The sequence below is a fragment of the Endocarpon pusillum genome, assembly GCF_000464535.1.
Source record: "Endocarpon pusillum Z07020 unplaced genomic scaffold C721943, whole genome shotgun sequence".
In the NCBI taxonomy this organism is placed as follows: Eukaryota; Fungi; Ascomycota; class Eurotiomycetes; order Verrucariales; family Verrucariaceae; genus Endocarpon; species Endocarpon pusillum.
This window is the reverse complement of record NW_006913585.1, coordinates 183,732-207,071: the sequence shown is the minus strand read 5'-3', so window position 1 is coordinate 207,071 and position 23,340 is coordinate 183,732. Positions and strand designations below refer to the sequence as shown.

General features: G+C 49.2%; 7 protein-coding genes across 7 annotated transcripts; 2 read left to right on the top strand and 5 right to left on the bottom strand.

Moving 5' to 3' along the window:
• Positions 1-731: 731 nt before the first annotated feature.
• On the bottom strand, positions 732-2,090 carry EPUS_01570 (uncharacterized protein; the record flags this gene model as incomplete). The annotated part of the gene is made up of 3 exons (XM_007788708.1): positions 732-1,165; positions 1,222-1,386; positions 1,439-2,090. 3 exons carry the CDS (start codon positions 2,088-2,090, stop codon positions 732-734), a joined length of 1,251 nt encoding a protein of 416 aa, XP_007786898.1.
• Positions 2,091-4,407: 2,317 nt separating this feature from the next.
• On the bottom strand, positions 4,408-6,623 carry EPUS_01569 (uncharacterized protein; the record flags this gene model as incomplete). Its single annotated transcript, XM_007788707.1, has 2 exons — positions 4,408-6,235; positions 6,286-6,623. The coding sequence occupies 2 exons, from the start codon at positions 6,621-6,623 to the stop codon at positions 4,408-4,410; spliced, it is 2,166 nt and encodes a 721-aa protein (XP_007786897.1).
• A 1,946-nt stretch (positions 6,624-8,569) lies between these two features.
• On the bottom strand, positions 8,570-11,084 carry EPUS_01568 (uncharacterized protein; the record flags this gene model as incomplete). The annotated part of the gene is made up of 2 exons (XM_007788706.1): positions 8,570-10,836; positions 10,886-11,084. The coding sequence occupies 2 exons, from the start codon at positions 11,082-11,084 to the stop codon at positions 8,570-8,572; spliced, it is 2,466 nt and encodes an 821-aa protein (XP_007786896.1).
• A 348-nt stretch (positions 11,085-11,432) lies between these two features.
• EPUS_01567 (uncharacterized protein) lies at positions 11,433-12,856 on the bottom strand (the record flags this gene model as incomplete). The annotated part of the gene is made up of 2 exons (XM_007788705.1): positions 11,433-12,670; positions 12,760-12,856. 2 exons carry the CDS (start codon positions 12,854-12,856, stop codon positions 11,433-11,435), a joined length of 1,335 nt encoding a protein of 444 aa, XP_007786895.1.
• Positions 12,857-14,030: 1,174 nt separating this feature from the next.
• EPUS_01566 (uncharacterized protein) lies at positions 14,031-15,443 on the bottom strand (the record flags this gene model as incomplete). Its single annotated transcript, XM_007788704.1, has 3 exons — positions 14,031-14,072; positions 14,128-14,282; positions 14,342-15,443. 3 exons carry the CDS (start codon positions 15,441-15,443, stop codon positions 14,031-14,033), a joined length of 1,299 nt encoding a protein of 432 aa, XP_007786894.1.
• A 6,028-nt stretch (positions 15,444-21,471) lies between these two features.
• Positions 21,472-22,703, top strand: EPUS_01565 (uncharacterized protein; the record flags this gene model as incomplete). Its single annotated transcript, XM_007788703.1, has 3 exons — positions 21,472-21,474; positions 21,533-21,617; positions 21,673-22,703. 3 exons carry the CDS (start codon positions 21,472-21,474, stop codon positions 22,701-22,703), a joined length of 1,119 nt encoding a protein of 372 aa, XP_007786893.1.
• Positions 22,704-22,732: 29 nt separating this feature from the next.
• Positions 22,733-23,329, top strand: EPUS_01564 (uncharacterized protein; the record flags this gene model as incomplete). The annotated part of the gene is made up of 1 exon (XM_007788702.1): positions 22,733-23,329. One exon carries the CDS (start codon positions 22,733-22,735, stop codon positions 23,327-23,329), a length of 597 nt encoding a protein of 198 aa, XP_007786892.1.
• Between the last annotated feature and the right edge of the window lie 11 nt (positions 23,330-23,340).

Here is a 23,340-nt window from a genome sequence, read left to right as displayed (position 1 = left end):
ACCTTCCTCAGAATTGGACCCCCCAAACAACACAGCATACAGCATGGACAGCCCGCAGCCCTCAGCATGCACGGTAAGCAGCATGACTAGAACGAGAAAACTGCCGAGGCGGCCCAACGTTCAGACTAGATAGCCACAACCACACCACCTATCTAGCCACGGAAGCCAGACAGGGCAGGACAGAACAGCCCCGGGCAGGTAATCCAGAGATTGAATAGTCAATAGTAAAGCTTCATCCTTTCCACCCCTTCCCCTCCCCACCTCCTACTTGTCGGTCGGTTGTAACCGAAGTCAAATTACTACATTGGTTAGCCGAATCACCCAGGCCAAAAAACAACTTGCAGTCTGGCTACAAAACACCCCATCATCTTGCACTTATTATGTGATGGAATAGGCGTAAAGGATGGGCAGAATGCCTACGGCAACCACTTCAATCACCCTTCCACAGAAGAAGACCCAACGCTGGCAGGCCCCTTTATGCCTGGCGACGATGAAGTGGAATGGATAAAAGCGACTGATAGAGTGGATTTGTGCAAATGCAATTCTTGATTTGTGGGAACGCTGCTACGCCATATTCACGTTTGCTGTGTGCTCTATCTGAACTGCCTGTGACTCTCTGTACGTGTGAGCCCGGAGCACGTATCAAGCTATGAGAGGAAGAAGTATCATTTCCTCCTTTCTGCTCTCACCCAATGCTCTGCCTTATCAACGACTTCCCTGCCGCCTCTTTCTCAGACAGCAGAGTCATTGCGACTTGAGCCATCTGTGTGTACGGTGTAGGTTTGTGTGACAGCGATTTGATCATCGTCTCGCAGTTCGGGATAGAGTTTGTCCACGTGATTGTTGGTTGTCGGTCGCGCAGACTTCACGGGCTTGACACGCCGGTGCTGGCTGGTCGCGGAGGCTCGGCTGAGATTTCTAGTGGTATTGTTCGTCGAATGGGATTTTGCCGAAGACGAAATCTTTGCAAACGGGAGTTTCGAAGAGAGACCAAGGGAGTGTGGTGTACGATTTGTCTCATCGCACCCTTGTCCGTTTGCTGATGAGATTGTTCCAGCCCAGAGGCATGAGAAGGGCATCAAGCAGAGGACGGATGGAATCACAATATACGCGGCACCGATGAAACTGTGTTGTTCCGGTACGAACTGCATGATCAGAAAGAAGACTGGAGATGTTAGTGGTTGGGCCGAAGACAACTGACAACCAAGGACTTGTACCCACTCGGCAGAATCATAGACTGGATCCCAGCAAGGAACAGAACGTTCATGGCGCCAAAGCTTTTACCACGCATGATGTTCATTCTCCAGCGGAGGAATATCTGTCTTCCTATGAAACAGGTCCAGACAAACGACCATGAGCCGATGGTGACGACGTAGCATCCCAGCGCTGAGAAACTTATCAGTATCTACGTAAAGGAACACAAAATATCATAACCCACTAGCTGGTTCAACCCAGTGAGGGATTGGAGAGATATCTCGTTGGACGCGATTCCAGACCCAGATATCCTGGATGTTGTAGACTGCATAGATGAGCCGCGCGGTCATCGCTACCACACCGAACAAGATCAAGGCTGTGAGGAGGACAAAGTACATCGGCCGCGGCAACGATGATAGGATCGCCCGGCCTTGAACGAAGAAAATGACCTCAACAGTGGCGATCATCGTAAGGCTGAGAATCACGGATAGGGTTGAATGAAAGCGATGTAGAGGAGGCACGCTCGCCGAGTCACCGGCAAGGACAACATAGAAGGTTTCGAATCTGTCTCGGGTGAAGTAGAGCGAGGCAACAACACCTCTAGCAATAACCTGGCCGAGACCAACAACATTGAGCCAGAAGATCAGTGTGCGACGTTTTGTGAGTGGGGTGAGAGCGAGAACATGTAGCAAGGTCATCACTGCGGCTCCGATAGTACAACCGTGGACAACGCTCCACTGCGTGGAATAGAACAGCTCGCGGTCGATTCGGTCGAAATTGAAGGGATAGTCGACAGTGCCATTTTTGAGCAAGTACCAGATCGGCTGTGAGACTGGATCGAAGTCTGGTGGCACAGAATAATTCGCACCAACCTCAAATTCTGGCCAGACGTCCATCTTGACTTTGGTAGATGTGCGGTGCGAGGTAGCAGAGGCAGTCTTTTCTCTGAGGATCGAGTCAGGCCGGCGAATGGCTGTCGCGAGAGGCGGCAGTTGATGTGTGGATGCTGAATTTCGAAGAAGTGGAAGTGGAAGTGGAAGTGGAAGTGGAAGTGTAAGTGGAAGTAGAAGTAGAAGTGAAGTGGGAAGTGGAAGTGGAAGCAGAGCTATACACTGAGGGTACCGCAAATGGCAGAAGGCGAACAGTGAAAGCAGTCTCCAGCGGTGTTGGTGATCGAGATTGTGTTTGATGGAGTTGGGTGAAGGACTACCAGACACACACCGCTAGATGCAAGGTTTTATTTTACAGTACTCTAGAGAGAAAAATAAGGAAGGCAACAGATTTGTCAGTAGAGGGAGAATTTAAGGGAAAGTGGAGAAGGAGTGGTTGCAGATGGAGGATGACAATCATGGCTCTTCAGACATCTTGTCTTCTGTCCGCGACTCTACACCTTCTGATACTGGTGGCAATGGAGCAGAGAGAAGCTTACATCCGTCAGTATCAGCCACAGTCTCCGCTTGGAAATGGGGCATAGTATTTGGGAAGGAGAACAATATCAACCTCTTAGTATTGTTGTCCACTCAGACCACTTAAGAAGCAGTGAGACCATCAGAGTAAGACAGCGAATGATTCATTTCTGCAAGACATCAAGGGTCCTTCGTACTTACGTCTCACCTCTTCCCCCTTGAACCCTAAGCATATTCAAGTTAAAAGGATGGAAAGGAGGTGGGTGCGGTGGGATGGATGGAGTGGGAAGTGGGAAGGAGGAAAACATCACTGCTGTGGGCTAGAGGACCGGAGGACCCTGCATGCACCAGACGCTACCACGTGCCAGCAACTGGAATACTAGCAATGCCTTGCTCACATTTGCATCTTGACCACCTTAGGCTACTTGAGCTGGATCTAGTGACTCTCCTGCATCTTGCTTAGTATGCAAATAATTGAAACCCATAGGATCGTGATCTGTGCTAAGTAGTTAGTACGTAGTAGGACTGCTAGGGAACAACATGCAGTGAGTCTATTTACCTAAGCGTGCATGCTAATAAAGACACCAAGCATACTTTGGCCCACATGCAACTTACCCTACTAGTATTCCGAATCAAGGTAACATATGGAGGTGTACTTTACCCGCGGCCGGACCCTGATAGCGCACGCCACTACTACCACTAGAAATAACAGTACAACAAGTCTTTCTGAGTGCTCACGATTGATCATAATAATTTGTACTACATTTGTATACAACTTGTTGAGATCAATCCTATTCAAGTACCAATCTCAACTATTTAAATGCAGATTCTGTCGAAAATAATTGCTCTTGATTAATCATGGGTGCTCTTAATCAATCATGACTGCTCATGATTGCTCATAATAATTTATACTATATTTGCATCCAAATTGATGTGATTAATCATAATCAATCAGGAAGATTTATTGTATAATTGGAATATCAAGCTAATACAGAGCTAATATACACTAATGCACACTAGTAAGGGTCCGGCTGCGGGTAAAGTACACCTCCAATTGCCCTCTCGGTTTAGGGTTCGTGCATTACCTGCACTGCAATTTTAGCACGGATAAAGGCTCCATTTCTCTGTCACAGCACATATGTACTACGTCACACCTTCATCAGGCGAAAAACCCATTGACAATGGACATAGCTTTTCCACCTTCAGAGCGGCCGCAAACACACCCACCAACCAGAGCGAGTAGCCACTTGGAGCGCGAAACCCGAGACATGACGGTTGATAGAAAATAGAAAGCACTAAGTTAGTTGATGGTGCGTCTATGAGCCTGTTCCAGGGTTTGGCGCCGCCAGGAAGGTAAGGTGGCTCTTTATGCGGAGCTCGTCTTCAACCCCATCTCATCACACAAAGACAAGCGTACGGTGTTATTGCACGATTGATCTGTCTGTGGTGTTGATGTTCTTGAAAAATGATCTGAACACGGGGGCCATCTAAGAGAAGAAGAGGTGAAGGTGGAGGGTGCAGTTTTCCTGAATCAGAAGCAATATGCATTCATCATGATCATAATCATGATGTCTTTCTCTCGTCTCTCTATATCGCCTTTCAATCCTGTTAAAGACAAACATTTCCGTGCTCTTATCGGATCCAATCCTCGCCTTCAAGAATGTTCAAAATCGAAAATCAAAGGTGCTCTAGCCAGGAGTGCACAAGAATAGAATACCATCTCTTCCCCTCATCAGCTCGATGCTCGCATTGGCCTCTCCCTTCCTTCCCACTATACCCAGCCCTTTCTCCAGACTATAATATTGACCTAAGACACCGCGGCATAATGGCTGCGACGATGTTTATGCAGATGCCTCTTCTTCTTACTACCCACATCTGACTCGTCATCAAGCTTAGTGAAGACAGAGAGTCTACCAGGTCCACCGCACATCTCGCCCTTGACGCCCTTGCACGGGGTGCTGCACTCCTCCTCATCCTTCAGCTCCGCGTTCTCAGAAATATCCTCGGAGCAGAAACACTGGCCCCCATTCTGTGTGCCTGCGAAGGGAAAGCCCTGCTCATCGCAGTAAGCCACGCACTTGGAGCTGGACATCTCATTGCCGGAGAAGGGTGCCCAGAATTTGAACAGTCGAGGGCGGATGGGGTCGACGTAGCAGCCGCCGGCTTTCCAGCCATCAGGTAAGGTGACATTGGTCTTTGGCACAGAAGAAGGAATGGGGAAGCTTGTAGCCTCGGTTACCGCGGTGCCAGAAATGGTAGGAGAAACGCCAGCAGATGTCGCGTCTGTAGGAATTGCAATGACGCCTTCAGGTGCGCTCGTAGCCTCGCCATCATCTGCAGAGCTGGCGGGAGTCTTGCTTATAACAGGCAAGGAAGACGCAGATTGAGAGCCGTAATATCCATTTGTCTGTACTGTCATACTGGATAGAGAAGCACTCGCAGCCGCTACTGTTGGCTGAGCGGTCGCGGGCACGGTCGATTGTGAAGACGCTGCCTTTGATGTGGCAGAACTTGTCACAGCAATGTTAGACATCACAGAAGGGGCAGAGTTGGCTGCCGGGGTGGTAGAATTGCCAACAACAGCGAATTGAACATTCTGACAGCTGCCAGTACATTTTTGATACAATGAGATGGTACCACCTCCACCGCAGTACTCACCCGCGTCTCCAGCACATGGCATCATGCAGTTACCCATGTATCCCGGAACGGGAGCGGCATCGGACGGAATAGAATTGGCGCAGTAGCATTCATTACCGTATTCAGTGCCGGCAACGGAGAAACCTTTGCCAGAGCAGAAATCAACACAAGTCTCGACGGTCATGGTCCTTGAACTAGTGCTGGCGCCGGTAAACTTGCGTGCATATATGCTGTCAGTGCCACATCCGACGTACGACCATCCCTTCGTCTGGGTGAGGTCGGTAAAATAGGCCTGCGGCTTACCAATGACACTGGACACTTCGCAGTCAGTTTGAGCTACAGCTCTCCCAGGCCCGGCCTGTACAGGGTTGCAGCCTGGAAGTGCGTCCAGTGTACCACTAGTCTGCTCGTCGATAGAAGGTGGGATCCTGCATCCCTTTGCAACATCGTTAGTAGTCAATTTGAATATAGGACAATCTTCGACCCGTCCGCTGTTGCTGGTGCACTCATCAATGGCTTTCTGCAAATGAGCAACATCCCAGCCATTGAAGAAGTCACCGTGGAGACCGTAGCCAGTCGGGTCGCCCATCGACCACACAAAGGGTTGCTTATCACCATACCACATATCATCGAACAAATCGGTGCTGAATAGGACCTCGTAGAAGAGAGAGACAAAATGGACAGGGTGTGATGGTGGGCATGAGCCATAAGCATGATCGTTGACAGGATAAGACAAGTGAGATTTGTGATCTGGTGAGTCGAGGTTCTTTCCATCCCAGCATGACGGAAAGAAGACCTGGGCACGAAGGCCACTGGAGCATTTTCTGGTGGGAAAACCATTGGTCTCAGGTGTTGCTGGGCCGTTGAAGTTCAAGCAAGCATAGCTGATTGCACGCGATTCCTTGTCGTTGCCGAAGCTGCGCTTCATCGAATCACCAGCAACCATGCGAAGTCCTTCTGGGAAAGCAGTGAGCTTTTCTCCATTACCTGGACGTTGTCTGGTTCAAAGTTAGCAAATAACCGAAAACCCCCAAAGGAAGTAACATACAGATAGTAAACCAGGACACCGCCGACTTGCGGAACACTGGTGAAGGTTCCGTTTTCCCCCGCATACCAGAGATTAGGTATCCAGTAGTTCGACATATCCTTTTGCACTGTGCAAGTAGAACACGATGAGGCCTGGGTCTGAGCGTAATCCATACTGAAGCCGAACCCATTTCCGCCCATGATGGTATGAAGATGAGGAGATGCGACTCCAGGATTGATGATCGGATCGGCCCTTTCAACGACAACAGGCGCCTGGCATGGCAAGCGCCAGAAAGCAGCGACGGGAGAAGCGGTCAAGGCGAGCAGGCCAAGGGCACTGAGGATTGCTGATTGTGCCATCTCGACGTAGTTAAAATTTGATACCCTTTAAGAGTAGGTTCACAGAAGCGGAGGAGCTTGTTATGATGGAGAATGGAAAGTTTTGGACTGAAAGAGTGGCAGTCGAGGTCAATGAGTTTTTTAAAAGAAGGAAACTTCACGAACCAAGCGTGAATTTGGGTTTCGTAGAGAGCGGATAGCGAGAGTCACTGACTCTACAGCCGGGTGGAAAAGAAGGACATGTAGGTAGAAGTGAGCTTATGCAAAGAGCGACGGAGAGAAAGAATTTGAAGCCAACGTGTCAAAGGACATGTATATAGAGACATCGTGAGCCTTTGTGTAACTGCGGCGCTAAAATCTCAAACAAGGTAAATTACTACACCCCTGCGATCTGGCCTTGATGACCAGTGCCCAGAACCTCATCCCTCATCCATGCAGAACAAGCTGCAGAGGTTACTGTGGGACCTGCATAGTCGAACCTTAACGTCCAAGCAGGGAGATCACTAACCAGCGCGGTAGCCAGCCGGAACGATATGAAGCGGTTAGCTTGCCAGACAAGGTGGTTCAAAACAAAGAGCTTGACCTAAATTGGGTCATCATCAGCAGGATTACTCATTCAGCGCTTTGTCCTAACATTGCCAATTTTGTGGCAAGGTGGCGCTCCTTTGCTCGTGGAGCGGGTGGCGCTTTTTCACCGAGATGAGTGGACCAAGGTACCAAGTTGGTCAATTACAGGAGAGTTCAACAAGACCAGAGCTGTCGTCATGCCGCAGAGATATAGTTAGTGCTCGCAGTCTCGAACTCTCATATTTCAGGCACTAAATTTATAATCTTTAAACGCACCGCTTTGCTGTACCGCCATAATGAACTCGTGACCCAGAGTTGGGAGCAGAGCCGTAGAGCGTTAGGGACAGGATATCTGTAGAAGCACAGGAAGGGCATCTTGTTGGCGCGGCGCTTGACCTGAAATGAGCAATGTTGCTTCTCGTCTGGCAACACTAAGACTGCAGGTACCAGGAGAGCTGCAGCGCTAACATTCAACCTTAATGTTCCTCCTGTCTCTTCTTCTTTCGCTTGCTGAAGCTAGGACTAGGCGTACATTATACTTTCGATTTTGACCTCGTGATTTGGCAATCTTAGCCGTTGAAGTAGCCTGGCGATGCGCCGTCCCGCGGCTGGTTAGGTATCGATAGGAGAAATGCTTGCAGTTACCTGTCGCACTGCAACTGAAGGCATCCGGCTTCTCGGGTCGTCAACCAGTTCTCAGTACCGGCTCCGTACTGCCAGTAGAGGATATCTTGTCAAAATATTATCACGGGGAGAGGTCTGGGTCAATAAAACGACAGAACAACGGAAATGTGCAGCCTCCAAGCCACGGCGAGTGGAAGCCGGCCATTTCATGGTCGTTAACTGAGGGTGTGGAAAGTTGTAGGGAGACTTAACTAGTACTAAGTTAGTGGGGACTGTCGGAGCCAAGAAAGTCCTGACCCAGAGCAATTTCAAATCTTGATGATAACAACACAAATCCCCGACTCAGCATGTCCGGAGTGCTCTGTGTGGTGTTGAATAAAATTCATCCTGCCCAATAACTATTGCAGAAAGAGGCATCTACGACGTCCTCCTTTCCTTGGCATTCACGTAGCGGCAGTTTGCATCCAGTGAATTGCTACAAGGTTGAAAACTCTAAGCAAGTGCGTTACAAGTCACGCTGGCGGCAACTTGGACGGTTTTTCCCATGGTGGTTGCTGTCAACAACGCTAAGATACTGAACTCAAAGAACAGGGAGTCGAAAAGTTTCAGAAGGAAGTACGATCACAATGTGAGGGTGCTGAGTAGTATCAGACATGTAATTCTCCACGTCCTGATAGAAGACCTCCACCTTGAGGAGAACGCTGCAAAATCCATAACATGCTTGTAGTGTGAAGCGTACATGCTAGGCTAATTGTCCTTCCACACCTCGCATATAACTACAGCTCCTCCTCAGACATGTCGCTTTCTTGCTTCATGGGCTTTGCAACGTTGAACTCATCAACGCGTTGGATAGTACCCCGCAAAGCACCCATCACTAGCAGATCCTTGCTCCAGACTTCAAGTCCCATGTGTGATGCCTGCAGAGTCTGAGGGTCGTCCGCAGTGCCAAGGATCAGAAACTCCTTTCTAAGTTCTTTTCTATTAGGTAGCCCGTTCTTGACCGCGTCCGCTCCCAAGCAGGTAGCCACAGCGGTAAAGTCTCGGAAGTTGTGCGCAAGCAGAGACTTCAGTCCATGGGTAAAGTAGACATCGATACCACCCAGCAAGCCGGTCATTCCACCACGCAACTTACCCCTGGCGACAGCTTCAGATAGTTTAAACCCCCACTGGCGTTCGCGTTGTGCGTCTCTGGGAAGGTAGTGGTGTGCATCTAAGAGAAAGCCTTTTCGCTGGCTTTCGACAAGCCACTTATCGGTGACGATGTCTAGACCCATACAGACCGCCAGCACCAGATTAGCGGACTTCTTGAGTGGCTGATTGCTCCCAACACATAGCATGTTGGCTGAGGTTATCCTGTTGACTGATTTGCCACCACACTCACGTAGAAAAGCCATAATGTTCTTCCTGGAATCAATCTCGGTGGTACTTGAGAACAGGACGCATGGAGATTCACCAGAGTATTGCTTCGAGAAATGGGACGTGGCTGTTCTTGCCGTGTTATCGGTCGGTAGCGATGATTCTTGGTGCTTCTTTGAAATTGAAGACGATGATAAGTCGATCGGATCTTTTGTTGACATCGAGATCTCTTTGCCTCGGCTAAGGGACTGAGGGATGGCGTCAGGCTGAGAGTTTATTTGAGTGATGGGTCCGCATTCGACCACAATCGTGTCTTCATCTAGCTCTAAATCTTGCTCTATGATGATATCACCATCCATGTTCACTGTTGCCAAGCTTTGCTCATCGTCAATTTTAGTCCTCTTCCCGGGCACGGGAGAACGCGAGGAACCCTGTCTGGTCCTCTTGACTTGTGACTGACGAAGCTGTGCTGAAATTTCGTCTTCAGGCACAGGTGACTCCTCTGTGCGTGAAACATTACAACACTCACTGTGACCTTCCTCACCCTTCGTCAACACAGCTACTTCTCCGAGATCTACCAAGGTAACATCAGTGGAGGCTGTGGAACTCCGTAGTTGTGGATCGTTTGAGACCGTCTCTATGCAGGAGCTAGATAAGGACAAAATTTGATGAGGGCTAGATGTGTGTTCAACGAACAGCGACTGGCTTGCGTCTGATTCGTTCAATACTGGACTGCGCATGTTTTGTGCTTCAGCAAGCTGCATTTGGTGGCTTGACGGAGGTGAAGTAGCTTCTACATGCTTACTTTGTCCAGTAGAGTTTGTCGGCATTGGTGGAAGTGGCTCAGGTACGTGTGACCTGCGAAGTATGCACTCTCCATAGACATTCTTCTCAGCTGCATGGGGAGGAAGTCCTCCCTGTGAGTCCTCCATTACCTTCCAGGTCGGCGTTTCTGTACCTTCCATCACATCAGGCGACAAAGCTCCTGCATCCAATGGGACTTCTGTCAGACGAGGACATGTGGTGACTTCGGTTCGGTCTTCGTCTGTGATGGAAGAGAATGGGGACTGATTCTCTCTCAGACGAATGCCTTTCAGAACGTACTTCACCCCATTGAATTCCTTCATTATTGTCACTGATGGAAACTCATATGTAACAGCCTTAAGAAGGACCATTGGTGAGACGAGGGAGCCGTATGTCTCAAAAGTGCTCTTGTAATGTTGCCAAAGGGAGATCTGACGAACAGCATGATCCTCAGCATTGCTGTAAGCGAGTTTTGCCCATGTCATGGACCTGCTGGGCTCATTCAGTTCAACAAGACGATGAAGGCACTCAGGAGAAAAGGCTGTTGGTGAGAAAGCAGACGATCGTTCCACCGACGAGTTAAAGGGATGCTCTGTAGCCTGAACCTGGTCATGGTCGTCACGGCTATCTCTCCTCTCGATGGGGGAGACGATATTTGGCGTTGCAGGCCTTGCGAAGAAGTCAATGGACCAACGCCCACCCTTAGACAGTATTTGATCCCCTGGCCGTAATTGAATAGCAATTTGTTGTTCGTGGCTGGAGCGCATGACAGGAGTTCGATCGAGAAAGTTAGAGGTACCAGGGTTCCATCTTGGTGGCAAAACCCAGCTTCCTTCGGGATTGTCTTCGAAGAGACAAAGTGTAGCTGTGCTAGCATAAACATCTAGCATATATGGTTAGTATTATAAGACTGAAGGTTCCCTCCAGCATACTTATACACGCGTGTGAGTGAAGACTATCTTTGTCCCCGGTCACAAACAAGGATTCGTCAGTCTCCTCATTAGCGAGAAAGTGGCAGACTGGGGAGGCAACGGTGCCTGTGGTAAGCTGTTCAAGGCGACTTTGCTGACCGCTAGCGTCATAGAAGGAAAGGTAGATGTTGACTTGATTGGGGACGGCTTCAGAAGCCATGATCGCTCCATTCGACAAGTTGTGAAGTCCAAAGAGCAGCAGGACGGTGGCACGCTTATGTGCCAGAATACCCCTAATGATCGTTTTGCTTCAACCTCGTAGACATCAGGCGGCATCGAATTCCATGAGCAAAGGGACACGTGGGAGACGTGCTCTCGATGTGACGGATATTTCGGGCAGGCAGGACCAAGAATGAAACGAGGGGGTAGTTGACGCGTCCACCATCAATGAGGAAGGAGCCATGTTTCTGCCGGCTGCTAGACGGCCCCCATACCACCAAACGGTGAGCAGCACACTAAGTGTAGACGTTCACAACCTGTTCGAAGTGGCTGGCATTAGAACAGCCCTTCAATCATCATGGTCATCCTCAACAGTAGCATGTCTTCCATGCAAAACGCCGGTATTGCTTCTTCTACCTTTTCTTCCCATCATCTCTCCGAACCAACCACTCAATTGGAACATCCAACCACCTCCTACAAGTACCCCAGAAACCACATTGACCAGCCTTACCACCAGAGCAAGAAAACTACTCCTCTGCTCCGCCACAATAAGCAGGATAGGCTCGATGTCATACTTGAAGAAGATGCCAGGTACAGTATTGTCAGGCACCTCACGAGACTGTGATGTCGCCGCGTATTGATTCGTGAAGAGGGTCTTAGAATCTGCCCTGCTGAGCTGATTCAAAACGTGCAAGACTTCTTTCCCATCTTTATCCTTGAGAGGGACAAGGTCGAGGGTCGGTGGTTGGGGTATTGCTGCCGGGTCTAAACTACCAGATTTCGTGGAGATGCGGCGCTTGGTGAAGATGGTAGGCACGATTGATAGATAATATTGGAATTTGTGAAAATGAGAAGGCGTTGTGGATATAGTTTTGTCAAGAGGATTGAGGAGAGACGGATAATGTGGTCCAAAAGATAATTCGTTTACATAATGCGAGAAATTGAAAGCTGCTTCGATTAGTCCTAACTCTGTAGCGAAATAGGGGTACCAACTAGTATGGTCCAGATGCTGCTGATAGCCCCAATCCATATATCCATGTCCTCTGGCTGTAATGTGAAAATCGCCTTGGACCTTGTTGCCCTCCAGGCTGCCGAAGATGCGACATGAATCCGCATGCTCTCCTTTTCTCAGCTTAGGTGTTTTTGGAAATTTCTTGCCACCCTCTCTCATGTGTCCAAGGACATGTCCGACGTGCTGGTCCTCTTCTTCAGCTTGCATGCGCTCCGCATTCTCCTCGTGCAAGAGCTGGTAAGCCTGATGGTCTCTTCGCCTCTTCCTGCTTATTTTGTCTGTCCAGAGTTGCCAGCTTGTTTCATGCTTCGTCAAAAGATCTCCTGCCAGAATTCTGTCACCCGCTGCATCTTGCACGTTAACGTGTAAATCTTTGCACTGCATGGCGACCACGATATCAAGGTTCATTTGCAATTCATGAGATACTCCGCGCTCGACAGAAAAATGTTGCGTCTCAACCCCGATCCACCAGGCGCGCAACTCGGAGAAGGTAAGAGCCGAGCAGATGACGAGGACAAGCAGTGTCCATTGGCCACCGCGACGCGAGGCAGAGGTATATGAAGGCTTAGTTTTCGCTATGCAGTGGTCAGAAGCAGCTCAGAAGGCTCAAGGCTGCTCATGGAGCCATGCAGAGAAGGGTGACGGAATTTTCTGAGGGACTCACGAAAGGCGTCGAATGTTCTCAATCCTGAAAGAGCGGACTTCTCGCTGAAAGGATCGTCGTCAAGGCCATGTTTGGCAAAGCCATTCATATGGGCCATTCGAGCTCACGCGCATCCGCTCCAACAAGCACTCATGTGAAGCTTATTCGGAGTCGCAGACCGCCAGCACCTTACAAGAAGCCCAATTCTGGATGAGCAATCGATGGACAGTGAACTGAAGAACTTTTCGGATTTCAAGCAAGCAAATACAGCTAACTAAACAGTCAAGTGATAGTGGGCTGAAGTAATTGTAGAATCACAGCAAGGGTTCTCCAACTTGAACTACAGTGGAAGGGCCAGATCAGCAGGCTTGGCATCCCGCCCCTGATTCCCTGCACACTCAATACAGAGTACTTCGCTTCTGATGAACTGATATGCTCCATACCTACAAAAAATGCACCACATTTTCATACGCAAGAACAACGGAGCTTCAAGATCACAGCAGCTTTTAGGTATTAGTACCAAATAAATCATTCTTATTTTCTTTCCTGAACCACAGGAGAACATGAGGTAGGAAAACGGAGGCCGAGGTGTTCGTCAGGAGCTTCTTGAAAGCGTAGACATTCTGGAAAGACCCAATTGAGAGCGTGTTGAGAACCGGGGCAAAGTTTTTGCCGGTGTACCTTTCATGCATAGAGCAGGCAGCAGCAGGAGACGAAAGACCCAGCTCAGAAGATATCTGACGTATATCAAGGGACGAACAAAAGAGTCCAAATGTTGTGTATAAATCTATGTACAAGGAAGCCAGCAGTTTCAACTGACAACGACATCAGAGGGAGTTCCGTAACGTGGCAAGCAGTCATTCCAGCTGCTACTCATCGATGGAAGGGAAAAGACTTGGCATGAAAAGCTGTAGATACAAAGAACGACCGTCCGGAAACGGAGAAATGTATGTACATCTTCCTTGCAGGACGAAAAAATAAGCTAGTTGGCATCGGAACCACGAAAGTCCACCCAGGAGTTGAAATGCATGCATCGACAACGTGGGTATCATGCATGCAGGAGACGATCGGAGGGGAAAACCAACATCCAAGGGAAGATTTCCATCGCGCCGGGAAGTCTAAACTTGACTCTTTGCATCTCACCAGGTTATTCTCAGTACATGCCGCAGATATAGTTAGAAATCCGGAACCCCTACCGCAAGGCGGCGTAGAAGCTGGCTCGATGTGAGATATGCGACATAAAAGTCAAGACGCCATCCTCTAGACAAAGGGAAAAGTCATATCTGGTTTGTTTATGAGATGACGTACGTGGCCTCGCCGGAGCTCAACGATACCTAACACAGTTTGTTAGCGACAACACAAAGGACTAAGCCAAGGTAAATGGCATACGGTGCATCCATCTTTGTTGCAGCCAGTGGCGCCGCAATATTGTCCATTTTCGTATTTGCAGGAGCCAACAATATCACCAGTGATCTCTACCGTGCCCTCGTATAACTCCTCGGTGGTTGGCTTGTTTTGGAAAATGCTCAACCATGTGGTGCCATCTATGGACTGAGTTAGCAAACCTAACGTGGTCTTACAAAGCGTTTTCATCGTGACTAACCTTTCTTGCTGACGCCAAAGTTGATTGGAGCCCAGTTACCAAGCTTGGTACCCGCAGTTCCCCATTGGCATGCATCCTCTGGGCCGGTGCCGATAGGGTTAAGATAGTACTGAGCGCTGGTGGGCATGCCTTTCCATTTGTAATAGGTGCCAGAGTCAGGGCAAGCCAATTCCTCGGTCGCTCCAGCTTCAACAACAGTGGGGACAGTCTCTGATTCAGTGCCAGGATAATCAGTACGGCAGATAGAAACCACGCCACCGGCCTTGTTCATTGCGCTGACGCCACCAGTACCCTTGATGCACAGGCTCTTTGACAAGTCGGGGTTCGTAAGTCTGAGCTTTCCACCGGAGCACTCAAGACCTCCGACAGATTGACCGGTTGCACCTTGCATGCTAGGCCATTGTGACTTAAGGTAGCCGGGTGGGCACGCGTAGGAACACATGGCGCCGTCAACGCAGTTCTCGCCAGATATACCAGTAACAATGTCTTGAACGAAGTTGTTGGCAATAGAGATCTTCTGGATTCCTATCCAGCCACCCATTTTCAAATAATCCACGGGGATTGCGCCATACTCAGATGGAAAGGTGCTGCAATCGAGCTCGCCGTCGGGGAATTCGGAGTCAAGGCCTTTACCACCTTTGTAGGCTTCTCCACCTGTGCTCCCCTCTTCCTTTGGTGAAGGTGCAGCAGAGGTTTCTGCAGGCGCTGCAGACGAGGATGCCTCCTCTGTCGGGGTAGGTTCAGGTTCGACGGAAGAGGCTTCTTCAGTTAATGAGGCTTCATAGAAGGCCGCACCAGCTGCAGAGCTGCTAGGTTCTGGTGCGGCAGTGGTGCTTGGTGTGGGTGCTGGTTCTGCTTTGTTGCAAAGGTCCTCTGGCGCATCGCCATCCTTAAATTTCAGCTTCTTGGAGGCTAGGCCATGACATACTTCCTCAAGTGCCATGACATTGCCAGACTCGTCGACATAAACGGTGGCCGTGTCGCGTTTCACAACGCTAACGCTCTGGACGTGCTTTCTGTGATGGTGAGCATGACCGTGAGGTTGGGCGAGGATGAGCTGAGCCGCAGCAGCGGTCAAAGCAATGGTAGCAGCAAATTTCATTTTATAGTTGATGATCGACTTCAAGTCAGTTCTTGGGCGGAAAAGGATGGTAGTCGAAGTGCTCTCGGAGACTTCGATGATGACTTCAAAGATTGGCTGTTTCAATGACGATAGGTTGGCTTGAAAAGATCTGCAACATGTCCAGCATGTCAGCAAGTTGTCAAAGGCAGTTCTTGAATGCAGGCAGTGCAGAAAGCGTGTGACAAGAGATGTGAAAGGGGCTTCAATTGCTGTGTCACAAGGGTGACTCCCCAAACAAGCAGCAAGCCCTGAATGGTCCGGGCGAAGGATGCGACAACGCAGGAATGCTGCGCGAGAAGCTGATGGTATGGTAAACAGGGATAGGTGAATCTCACAGGTGTTGCGATGCTAATGCTGATAATAGCGTGATCTGTTTAAGGAGAGGAACGAGAGAACGAGCTCTCTAAACATGCAAAGGAAATCCAATGAATCGAAAAGCAACGTCGACGAGGCTGTCAAAAGATTGTCGGGTGGGAAGTGGTGAAAGAATAAGAGAGAAAATAGAAGGGGGCGGGAAAATTAGAAAGTGGTACCAACTTTCGTTGGGTGGAGGCGGCTTTGGGCGCTAAGGCCCAGAGTGGAGATGGTGAAAGGGGGAAATTCCAGGCTAGGGGAAATTGCAGTTCTGGGGGCCCAATCAGACAAAGGTGCCTGAATTAGCATCTCTTTAAGCTCTGTTTGCGTAGATCCATCCTTTGGTGCCGCCTTTGTCCGCCTCTGGCATCCACCCAACCCACGTTCTCACACTGCTGGTAATTGGGGTAACTGACACAGTAGCGGTAAAAGGCTTGCAGCGGTGTGCTGGGCGATAACGAAAGCCAAGCACCAGAGGGACTGTGACTGGCCGAACAAAAGGTATCTCAAAAGAAATGAAACAATGTAGCGCGAAGACAACGGACTAAGCAGAAAAATAGTACGGAGATCTTGTGTCAAACTTACCCAGTCCTTACTCGCAGGAAATTGTTGTGGAGGTTAATGACCTTACGCAGTGTGATTACTGATTTGGTCACGCCGCTGAGGTAGGTTGTAACGTCGTCGGATAGTCGTTAATGCGGTTGCGGGGCTGATTGCGGGTTTTGTTGGAAATGGTCTTAAATGAATGGTACTTGGAATTGAATTGACTGTAAGTCAAGCCGCGTCCAGGCGAAAAAAAAGTTGTGGTTACTGTCAAAGTGGCTTGGAAAAGGAGTGAATAGAACAACCAGTGGAACCAGAAGGATGGATAACGGTGTCAAAGAATCACTTCTGGGACATGCTTTGTATTTCTACAGATTAGGGCCATGGTTGCACGCCAAGAGAATAGGAATGGTTTCTCCCAGAATCCTCTTCCTGGTGACAACTCATGCGAAAGACAACAAGGGGCCTGCAAGTGGATACAGACTAGCAAGTGAGCATAGCTGTGGATCAGGCCTCTAAAATGACTTTGGAGCTGGTTGGTTCGATCAAAGAACACTCTGATTGACTGGTCAAGATGTATTGTGTGGTCATCGCACATAAAGACATCGAAAGCAGTGAATCAATGTGCAAGAAGAGCTCGCTAACTCGTCTGAAAACTGTGAGACGTTTGACCCATGTTCTCGCGCAACTCGTCTCCAGACGAATCGAGTAGGATGCAGATAACTTAAGTGGTTAGGTATGAGCAGGGGTTCATTCCCTGCTCCCCAGGGCTGTGGGACCGATAGCACGAGTGATTGTCGGCAGTGGGGTTCAGAGTTTTCTTCGTTCCGAACAGTGCTCGACTTTCCAGGAACCAGATAACCTTGCCGATCCCGGACAACACTTGCCAATATTTGGATAACGACTTCGGTGGGCAGCCCAATAGTTGCCCTCCAAGAACAAAAGCCTGCCGCGAATCTATTATCTACTGTCAGTTTCGCCAGCTACAACCTATTGTGTTACTACACGACCCTCAGGCGAAGCGGGCTGGCAGAACAAGAACATTGGATGCAGACGCTGTGTTAGAGCGGAAATTGCCACACCTCTTCCATCGCATCATTTCGGCCCGTCATCAAGTGCTTTTGTAAGCAACCATGTGCAAGAAGAGAGCAAAGCCTGAAATGCAATTGCAGACCACCGCTTTCTCCACTTCCTCTGAAATTTTGGTGGGCTTACGGAGCACATTGCCCGAGCTAGCTTGCTGGTGGGCTCTGGTCACCTCTGTTTAGCCATCAAGGATTGCTAGGTCTATGCTTCTTAGACATCAAATCTTCCCTATTATCTGCAGAGTTTTGTGCTCAGGGTTATTCCTCTGGCAAATCAGAATCATAGAACCGTGTAATACAATATGCTATTATGCAAGGATATCCCGTACGAGAACGCTCGAGAGACAGGTTCAGCTTTTCAAAAGTCATAGCGGAATGATGGATTGCGTCCATCCCCATGTTACCATATAGGTCAGGGACAAACTGACAGCGGCAGGATGCCAGCTTCCCTAACGTGTCTTGCAGAGATCTTGGCTTAGCCCCGTTAGGTTACACCAACATTGAAAAGAGCCTGGCCAGGTGGCTGAAGGAGGTTTCGAATGTTCCCTCATCCTGTGGAATCTGTTCAGCCAAAAGTCATGAGGTACCTCTTTGACGGTTTAGTTGACACTCATTGATAAAAAGGGTTTGCGTCCAGCCTTGTGGGCTAGATATAAGCATATTTTGTTATCGATTGCTGGCCTGCCGTAGTGGTGGGATTTTTGGGTTCTGTCACCCACACCTTTTTCTATCCCGGCCTCCCAGTCTGCCAGATCCCGATGCCATTTACACTTTTTTTCTGGCCCATGCCGACGGCCAGTCAAGCTCGCTTAGGTGCACCGGCAACGCAGGAACAACAATTTGATGACGTGGTCTCATATGCAACCCATACAGTAAGACTGCTTAGTGACACCCCAGGTGCTGACGCCCAATGCGGGTCTACTACGTAAAAGATGCCAACACCACTCCACTGCAGTGTGTGCAGGTGCTGGAGCTGGCGCCAGCAAAGTCATCCCTCGCAACGGAAATCATTCCAAATTGTACAAGGATGGAGTTCTGCAAATTTCCGGCAGAAACGACAAAATTGAAAGTACTGTTCTCCATTCTGAATCATGAAACCTGAACTCAATTCTGCCTGAAACAACAATCGCCAGTCGGGTAGTATGTTTACTGTACTCTGTATTGCTCGCAAATTCGGCCTGTTTCTCATTTTCTGATACCATCATATATCTGGCCTGGCTGTCAGTACTCGATTCCATGTCGATCGGTGAGGTGGCGAAAGAAAAATTCTCGAAAATACATACATGAGTTTCACTCTCTCTGGCCGAGAGACATTAGGTCTAAGCATGTTTTGAAGCTCTGTAATCATAGGTGTCTAACAAAGGGCCAAGGCTGCTGGTCGTCAACACTTTTGACTATTTATACTTATTGTCTCCGCTTCACGACAGCCTTCAGGACGAATGCTGATGCACCCCGCTTAAACGATGTGTACAGTATTCAGTCTGGACCCAAGAAACGAATCCCAACCTCATCTCTTTGATCCCACCTCGTCGCTTGGTTGATTCCTAGAACAAGATCTGTGCTATGATGCCGGGTCTTGAAGGACGTTGGAAGCCGCTCTTGTCGCAAATCAGGGAAGTTCTATATGCTTGTCGTGTGATCTAAAGATAAGCTCACTACATTACATTATATACCCATTGAAAATGGTTTTCAACCAGATTGCTAAGTAAAGCAGATATGAAGGTATACGTGCCGTTGTAATGTTAAATACAAGTTCACCATGAGTGCGAGACTTTCTACTCGCATTCATTCAATCGTGATACTATAAATTTGGCAATTCTCTTTCAGAGCTTCGCCATGCATTATACCCTGAACATATGCCCAAGTCACGAGGCTATAAATTTCCTTGAAGCCTCCCTTTTCACGCAGAATATATGGTGTACGTCCACCACTAATGATAGCAACGTCATCACCAACTGCTGCAGCGTTCGAAGCAAGTTCTATCCTTTCCTGCTTGGTGATAAAGACTCTTCGCCCATGAAGACGGGCTATTGCTTGGAATCCAAAGTCGTTCAATAGAGTGATGTGCCCATCACTTTTCTGTTGCTGATCGAAGCGGAATGTCATCATGCGGCTCCGAAGTGTACTTCGACCCGATACAGTGCGCAGGGAGTCGACAAAGTCGAATAGCGGCTTGAAGCACCTCTTCCCTGGCATTTGCAAGACAAATATGTGCTGAGACGACAGCGTCCTGGATTATCTTTGGTGATTCCTGCAGGAGAAGAATCATCAGACTCGCAGCAGGAAAGGCAATGTCGAGTGCTTCCAACAAAGCCAAGGATATCTAGATCCATTCCAGGAAAACTTCCTGCTCCGGACTGGAAGTCTGGGCCTTTGCGCCTCGCATTGCTCCCAGTGGCCCAACATCTATGAGTCTGTCAATGATAACAACCTGCACAATAGTATCTGACAAGGACCTTCCCAATGTCACCACTGGCGCTGTGTTACGTGCGGCGTTCATCCTAGAAGATACCGGCCTGAAATCACGTACATCCATACCACTGAACCAAGCAGCCCAAGAAGGATAACTAGTTCTTTGCTGGCGATCGTTAGCCACGGCTGCATTGATGATCTCAAGTCTATGACCAGTTCGGACAAAATGTTTGGGCAATTCAAGATAGATATCCTGGACTGATCTTGCGTAATCTGGAACAGGGATGGTTAACTTTCTTTTCACTAGCCCAAGCACAGCATATATCTTATCCCTTGGCTCACTGGGTTTCCAATCCACTGCACTCGTCCAGAATCCCACAGGTCTCGATTGACGAGGTTACTGTGCTCTTTCACTAGACGACTAGCCTTGCGCATAGTTGCAAAATCACAGTTAATGTGAACGAAAGATTTCAGGAGGCAAGTTCTGGTCTTCGGGTAAAGAGGAGCCATGCCAATCTGAGAACATTCCATTGAACATGACGAGATCCACATACTGTCACCAGACTGTTTAGGCCCAGTGCAACATGGTGAAGTATCCGTTGCCAGAATAGCTCGCAGGCTTCCTTGATGCAGCGAAAGACACGCTCGCTGATGCTGAAACCTGTGCAATGCGTATCTCCGGAAAGTTCTGACCCTTTAACCTTTTCTGATAGTGCTCTACGAGGTCGACCGCCAACGACGTGTACTCCCCGGTGAGTCCCAGATAGGCAAGGACACGGTCGGCTTGCGAATAGATCGCGCTCATGGATGCAACCTGCTTGCTGCTTTCACCAAAATTATATTAGTCGATACACATTTGATCGATCCAAAAGAAGTTGCACCACTCGCGACATGGACGCTCTTCGTCACCTTGACAGGGTGCTGCCCAACGTAGATCACCTGGTCATGCTCAGCTTGTCCCCAGCAATATGATACGGCAGTAAATGCAGATACAAAGCTGTTCAGGGACGCCTCGTAGAACGCGCACCGCAGGGTACTATCTTGCTCATGCGCATGTTCCACCTTGAGTAACCGTGTTTCTGCAGTGTCCGGATCAAGTGGGCAAAGAGTGTAGATAGTTGGAGACAATTGACTCTGGCCCGTATCTTGGACTGCCCTCCGTCTGGACTATCCAAAAACCAGATATACGTATCAAGTCGCACGGCAATGTTCGGCTTCTAGTAATCGCCATTGAGGGATTACCTTGCTAGGATCCCATACCGAGTCGTGGCCTACATCACAAACTTCACATTTGATCAGCGAGTAGATCAGCCGATTCGGTCCCGAGTACGCTTTCAGGCTGGGAGAAGCAAGGTGCAGCAGCCAAGTGCTAGAAGATCCTTAGGAGATGGAAACAAGCTTTAGCTTGTCGATGACGATGTTTACCGCGTTACGAACATCCAGTTCCCTTAAGGGTAGCAAAGTATTAAATTCGTCATCATCTCGTTTGCCAACAGAAATTCCTTCACATTGACAAACATAAGATCTGGCAAAGCTAGATTGCAACATGAACAAATCAAGCGTGCCTCCGTGATTCAATGTATACCAAACGCAACTGAGGAGAGTTGGATTGAATGGTACCATTACTTCATCTTGTCCAACTCAGTCTAAAGACCTCATCTCTGATGCTCTCAGGCAACCCTTCTACGCCAGATTGTCGCAAGTCCTCGGGCACGTCACCCAGAGGCCGGCCTTGACCTATGCTACGTGACAGACAACAGTAAGGTGCGCAATCCTCCTTGTCCCTTTCAGCCTGCTGACTCTTGGGCTACTAGTAATTGCAACGTCTGGACCTAGTTCAGTATGGCCCAAGAAAGCCTATCGAAACCCTACAGACCAATTGGTCAAATTTCTCGATAGCAAACATCAAGCAGAATGGTCAATATTCGAGTTCCGCGCTGAAGGGACAGGGTACCCCGACCATGAGGTCTACAACCGCATCCACCATTTTCCATGGCCTGACCATCACCCGCCGCCTTTCGCTATAATACCAGCTTTGATGGCGAGTATGCGGAATTGGGTGCAAGGAGAGGAGACACCAACCGAAATGCTAGAAGAGAGCTCTGAGACCGCAAGAAAGAGACGGGTTGCTGTTTTACACTGCAAAGCTGGAAAGGGCCGAAGTGGTACAGCCGCCTGTTCTTACCTGATCAGTGAGGAGGGTTGGAAGAAAGCTGACGCGCTACAACGATTTACTGATCGAAGGATGAGGGTAGGCTTTGGCTATGGAGTTAGCATACCCAGTCAACTGCGATGGGTGGGTTATGTCGACAGGTGGACCAACCACATGAACAAACGATACATTGAGAGACCAGTGGAGATCGTTGAGCTTCATATCTGGGGCTTGAGAGATGGTGTCAAGGTGGCTGTGGAAGGCTTTGTGGAAAACGGTCGGCGAATTCAAAGTTTCCACATTTTCAAGAAGAGCGAAAAGATCGTCGTGGATGACGGTGAGTCCCCAATGGACACATTGCAATCTTCACAAATCAGCTCTCCATCTTCTGCTAGCAGTCTCCTAAGCAATGGCACCCCATTCGTCAATACTCCAATGTCCCCAACAGGTACATCCCCCACCCACGACCTTCCTAACGCCCCGACACGAGCCACCTCAATCGGAGCTACAGTCCTGCTCAAACCTACCACGCCAATTATACTCCCTACAAGCGACATCAATATCGACTTCGAGCGACGCAACAAAGCCTCTTATACCGGCTGGACCATGGTCTCAATGCCTATTTTGAGGGAGGCCATGAGGGCAATGATTCGGGCGTTTTCGAAATCGACTGGGAAGCTATGGATGGCATAAAAGGAAGCGCTCGCAAGGGAACCAAAGCCATGGACAGGCTGAAGGTGGTGTGGAGATATGCAAGCAAAGATAACGCTACTATGCACTCGCTGGAGAAAGTCATCGCACAACCAGCCAAGGGAGATCCAGTCCCAGAACCAGAACCTGCAGATTGGCGAGGCGAAAAGGATAAAGATGCTGCTGCCGAGGCCAGTCCATCAAGTGGCGTGAGCAGTGGAAGACCAGGAGGCGCCATGCTTACTATGGGAGCCACCATCATGGCTGGAGTAGATTCCCTAACCAAGGATTTGGGCTTACGACCAGATGACTCAACAAGCGCAGAGGTTAGCCGTGCGAACAGTGTAAGAAGCAGCTCTCATCAACCACATACCGACAGAGGCACTAATTTGGCGGAAGAGGACGAGAGCGAGGGCGTCAGAGCCTATGGACCTGAAGGTGAAGATATCGTAAGCTCCCAGCACTTTGCCAGGGACGAAGCGAGGATGGAAGAGGCGGAAGAGAAGGCTGATACAAGAATCGGAAGAGCTGTTGAGTCTGGAGTGGAGAAGCTCGGGGCGATGCTTCCTGGGACGACGAAGACAACAGACCCGCAGAATGAGCATAGGGCGGAAAAGCACGCACCGTAGCACTAAGTGTC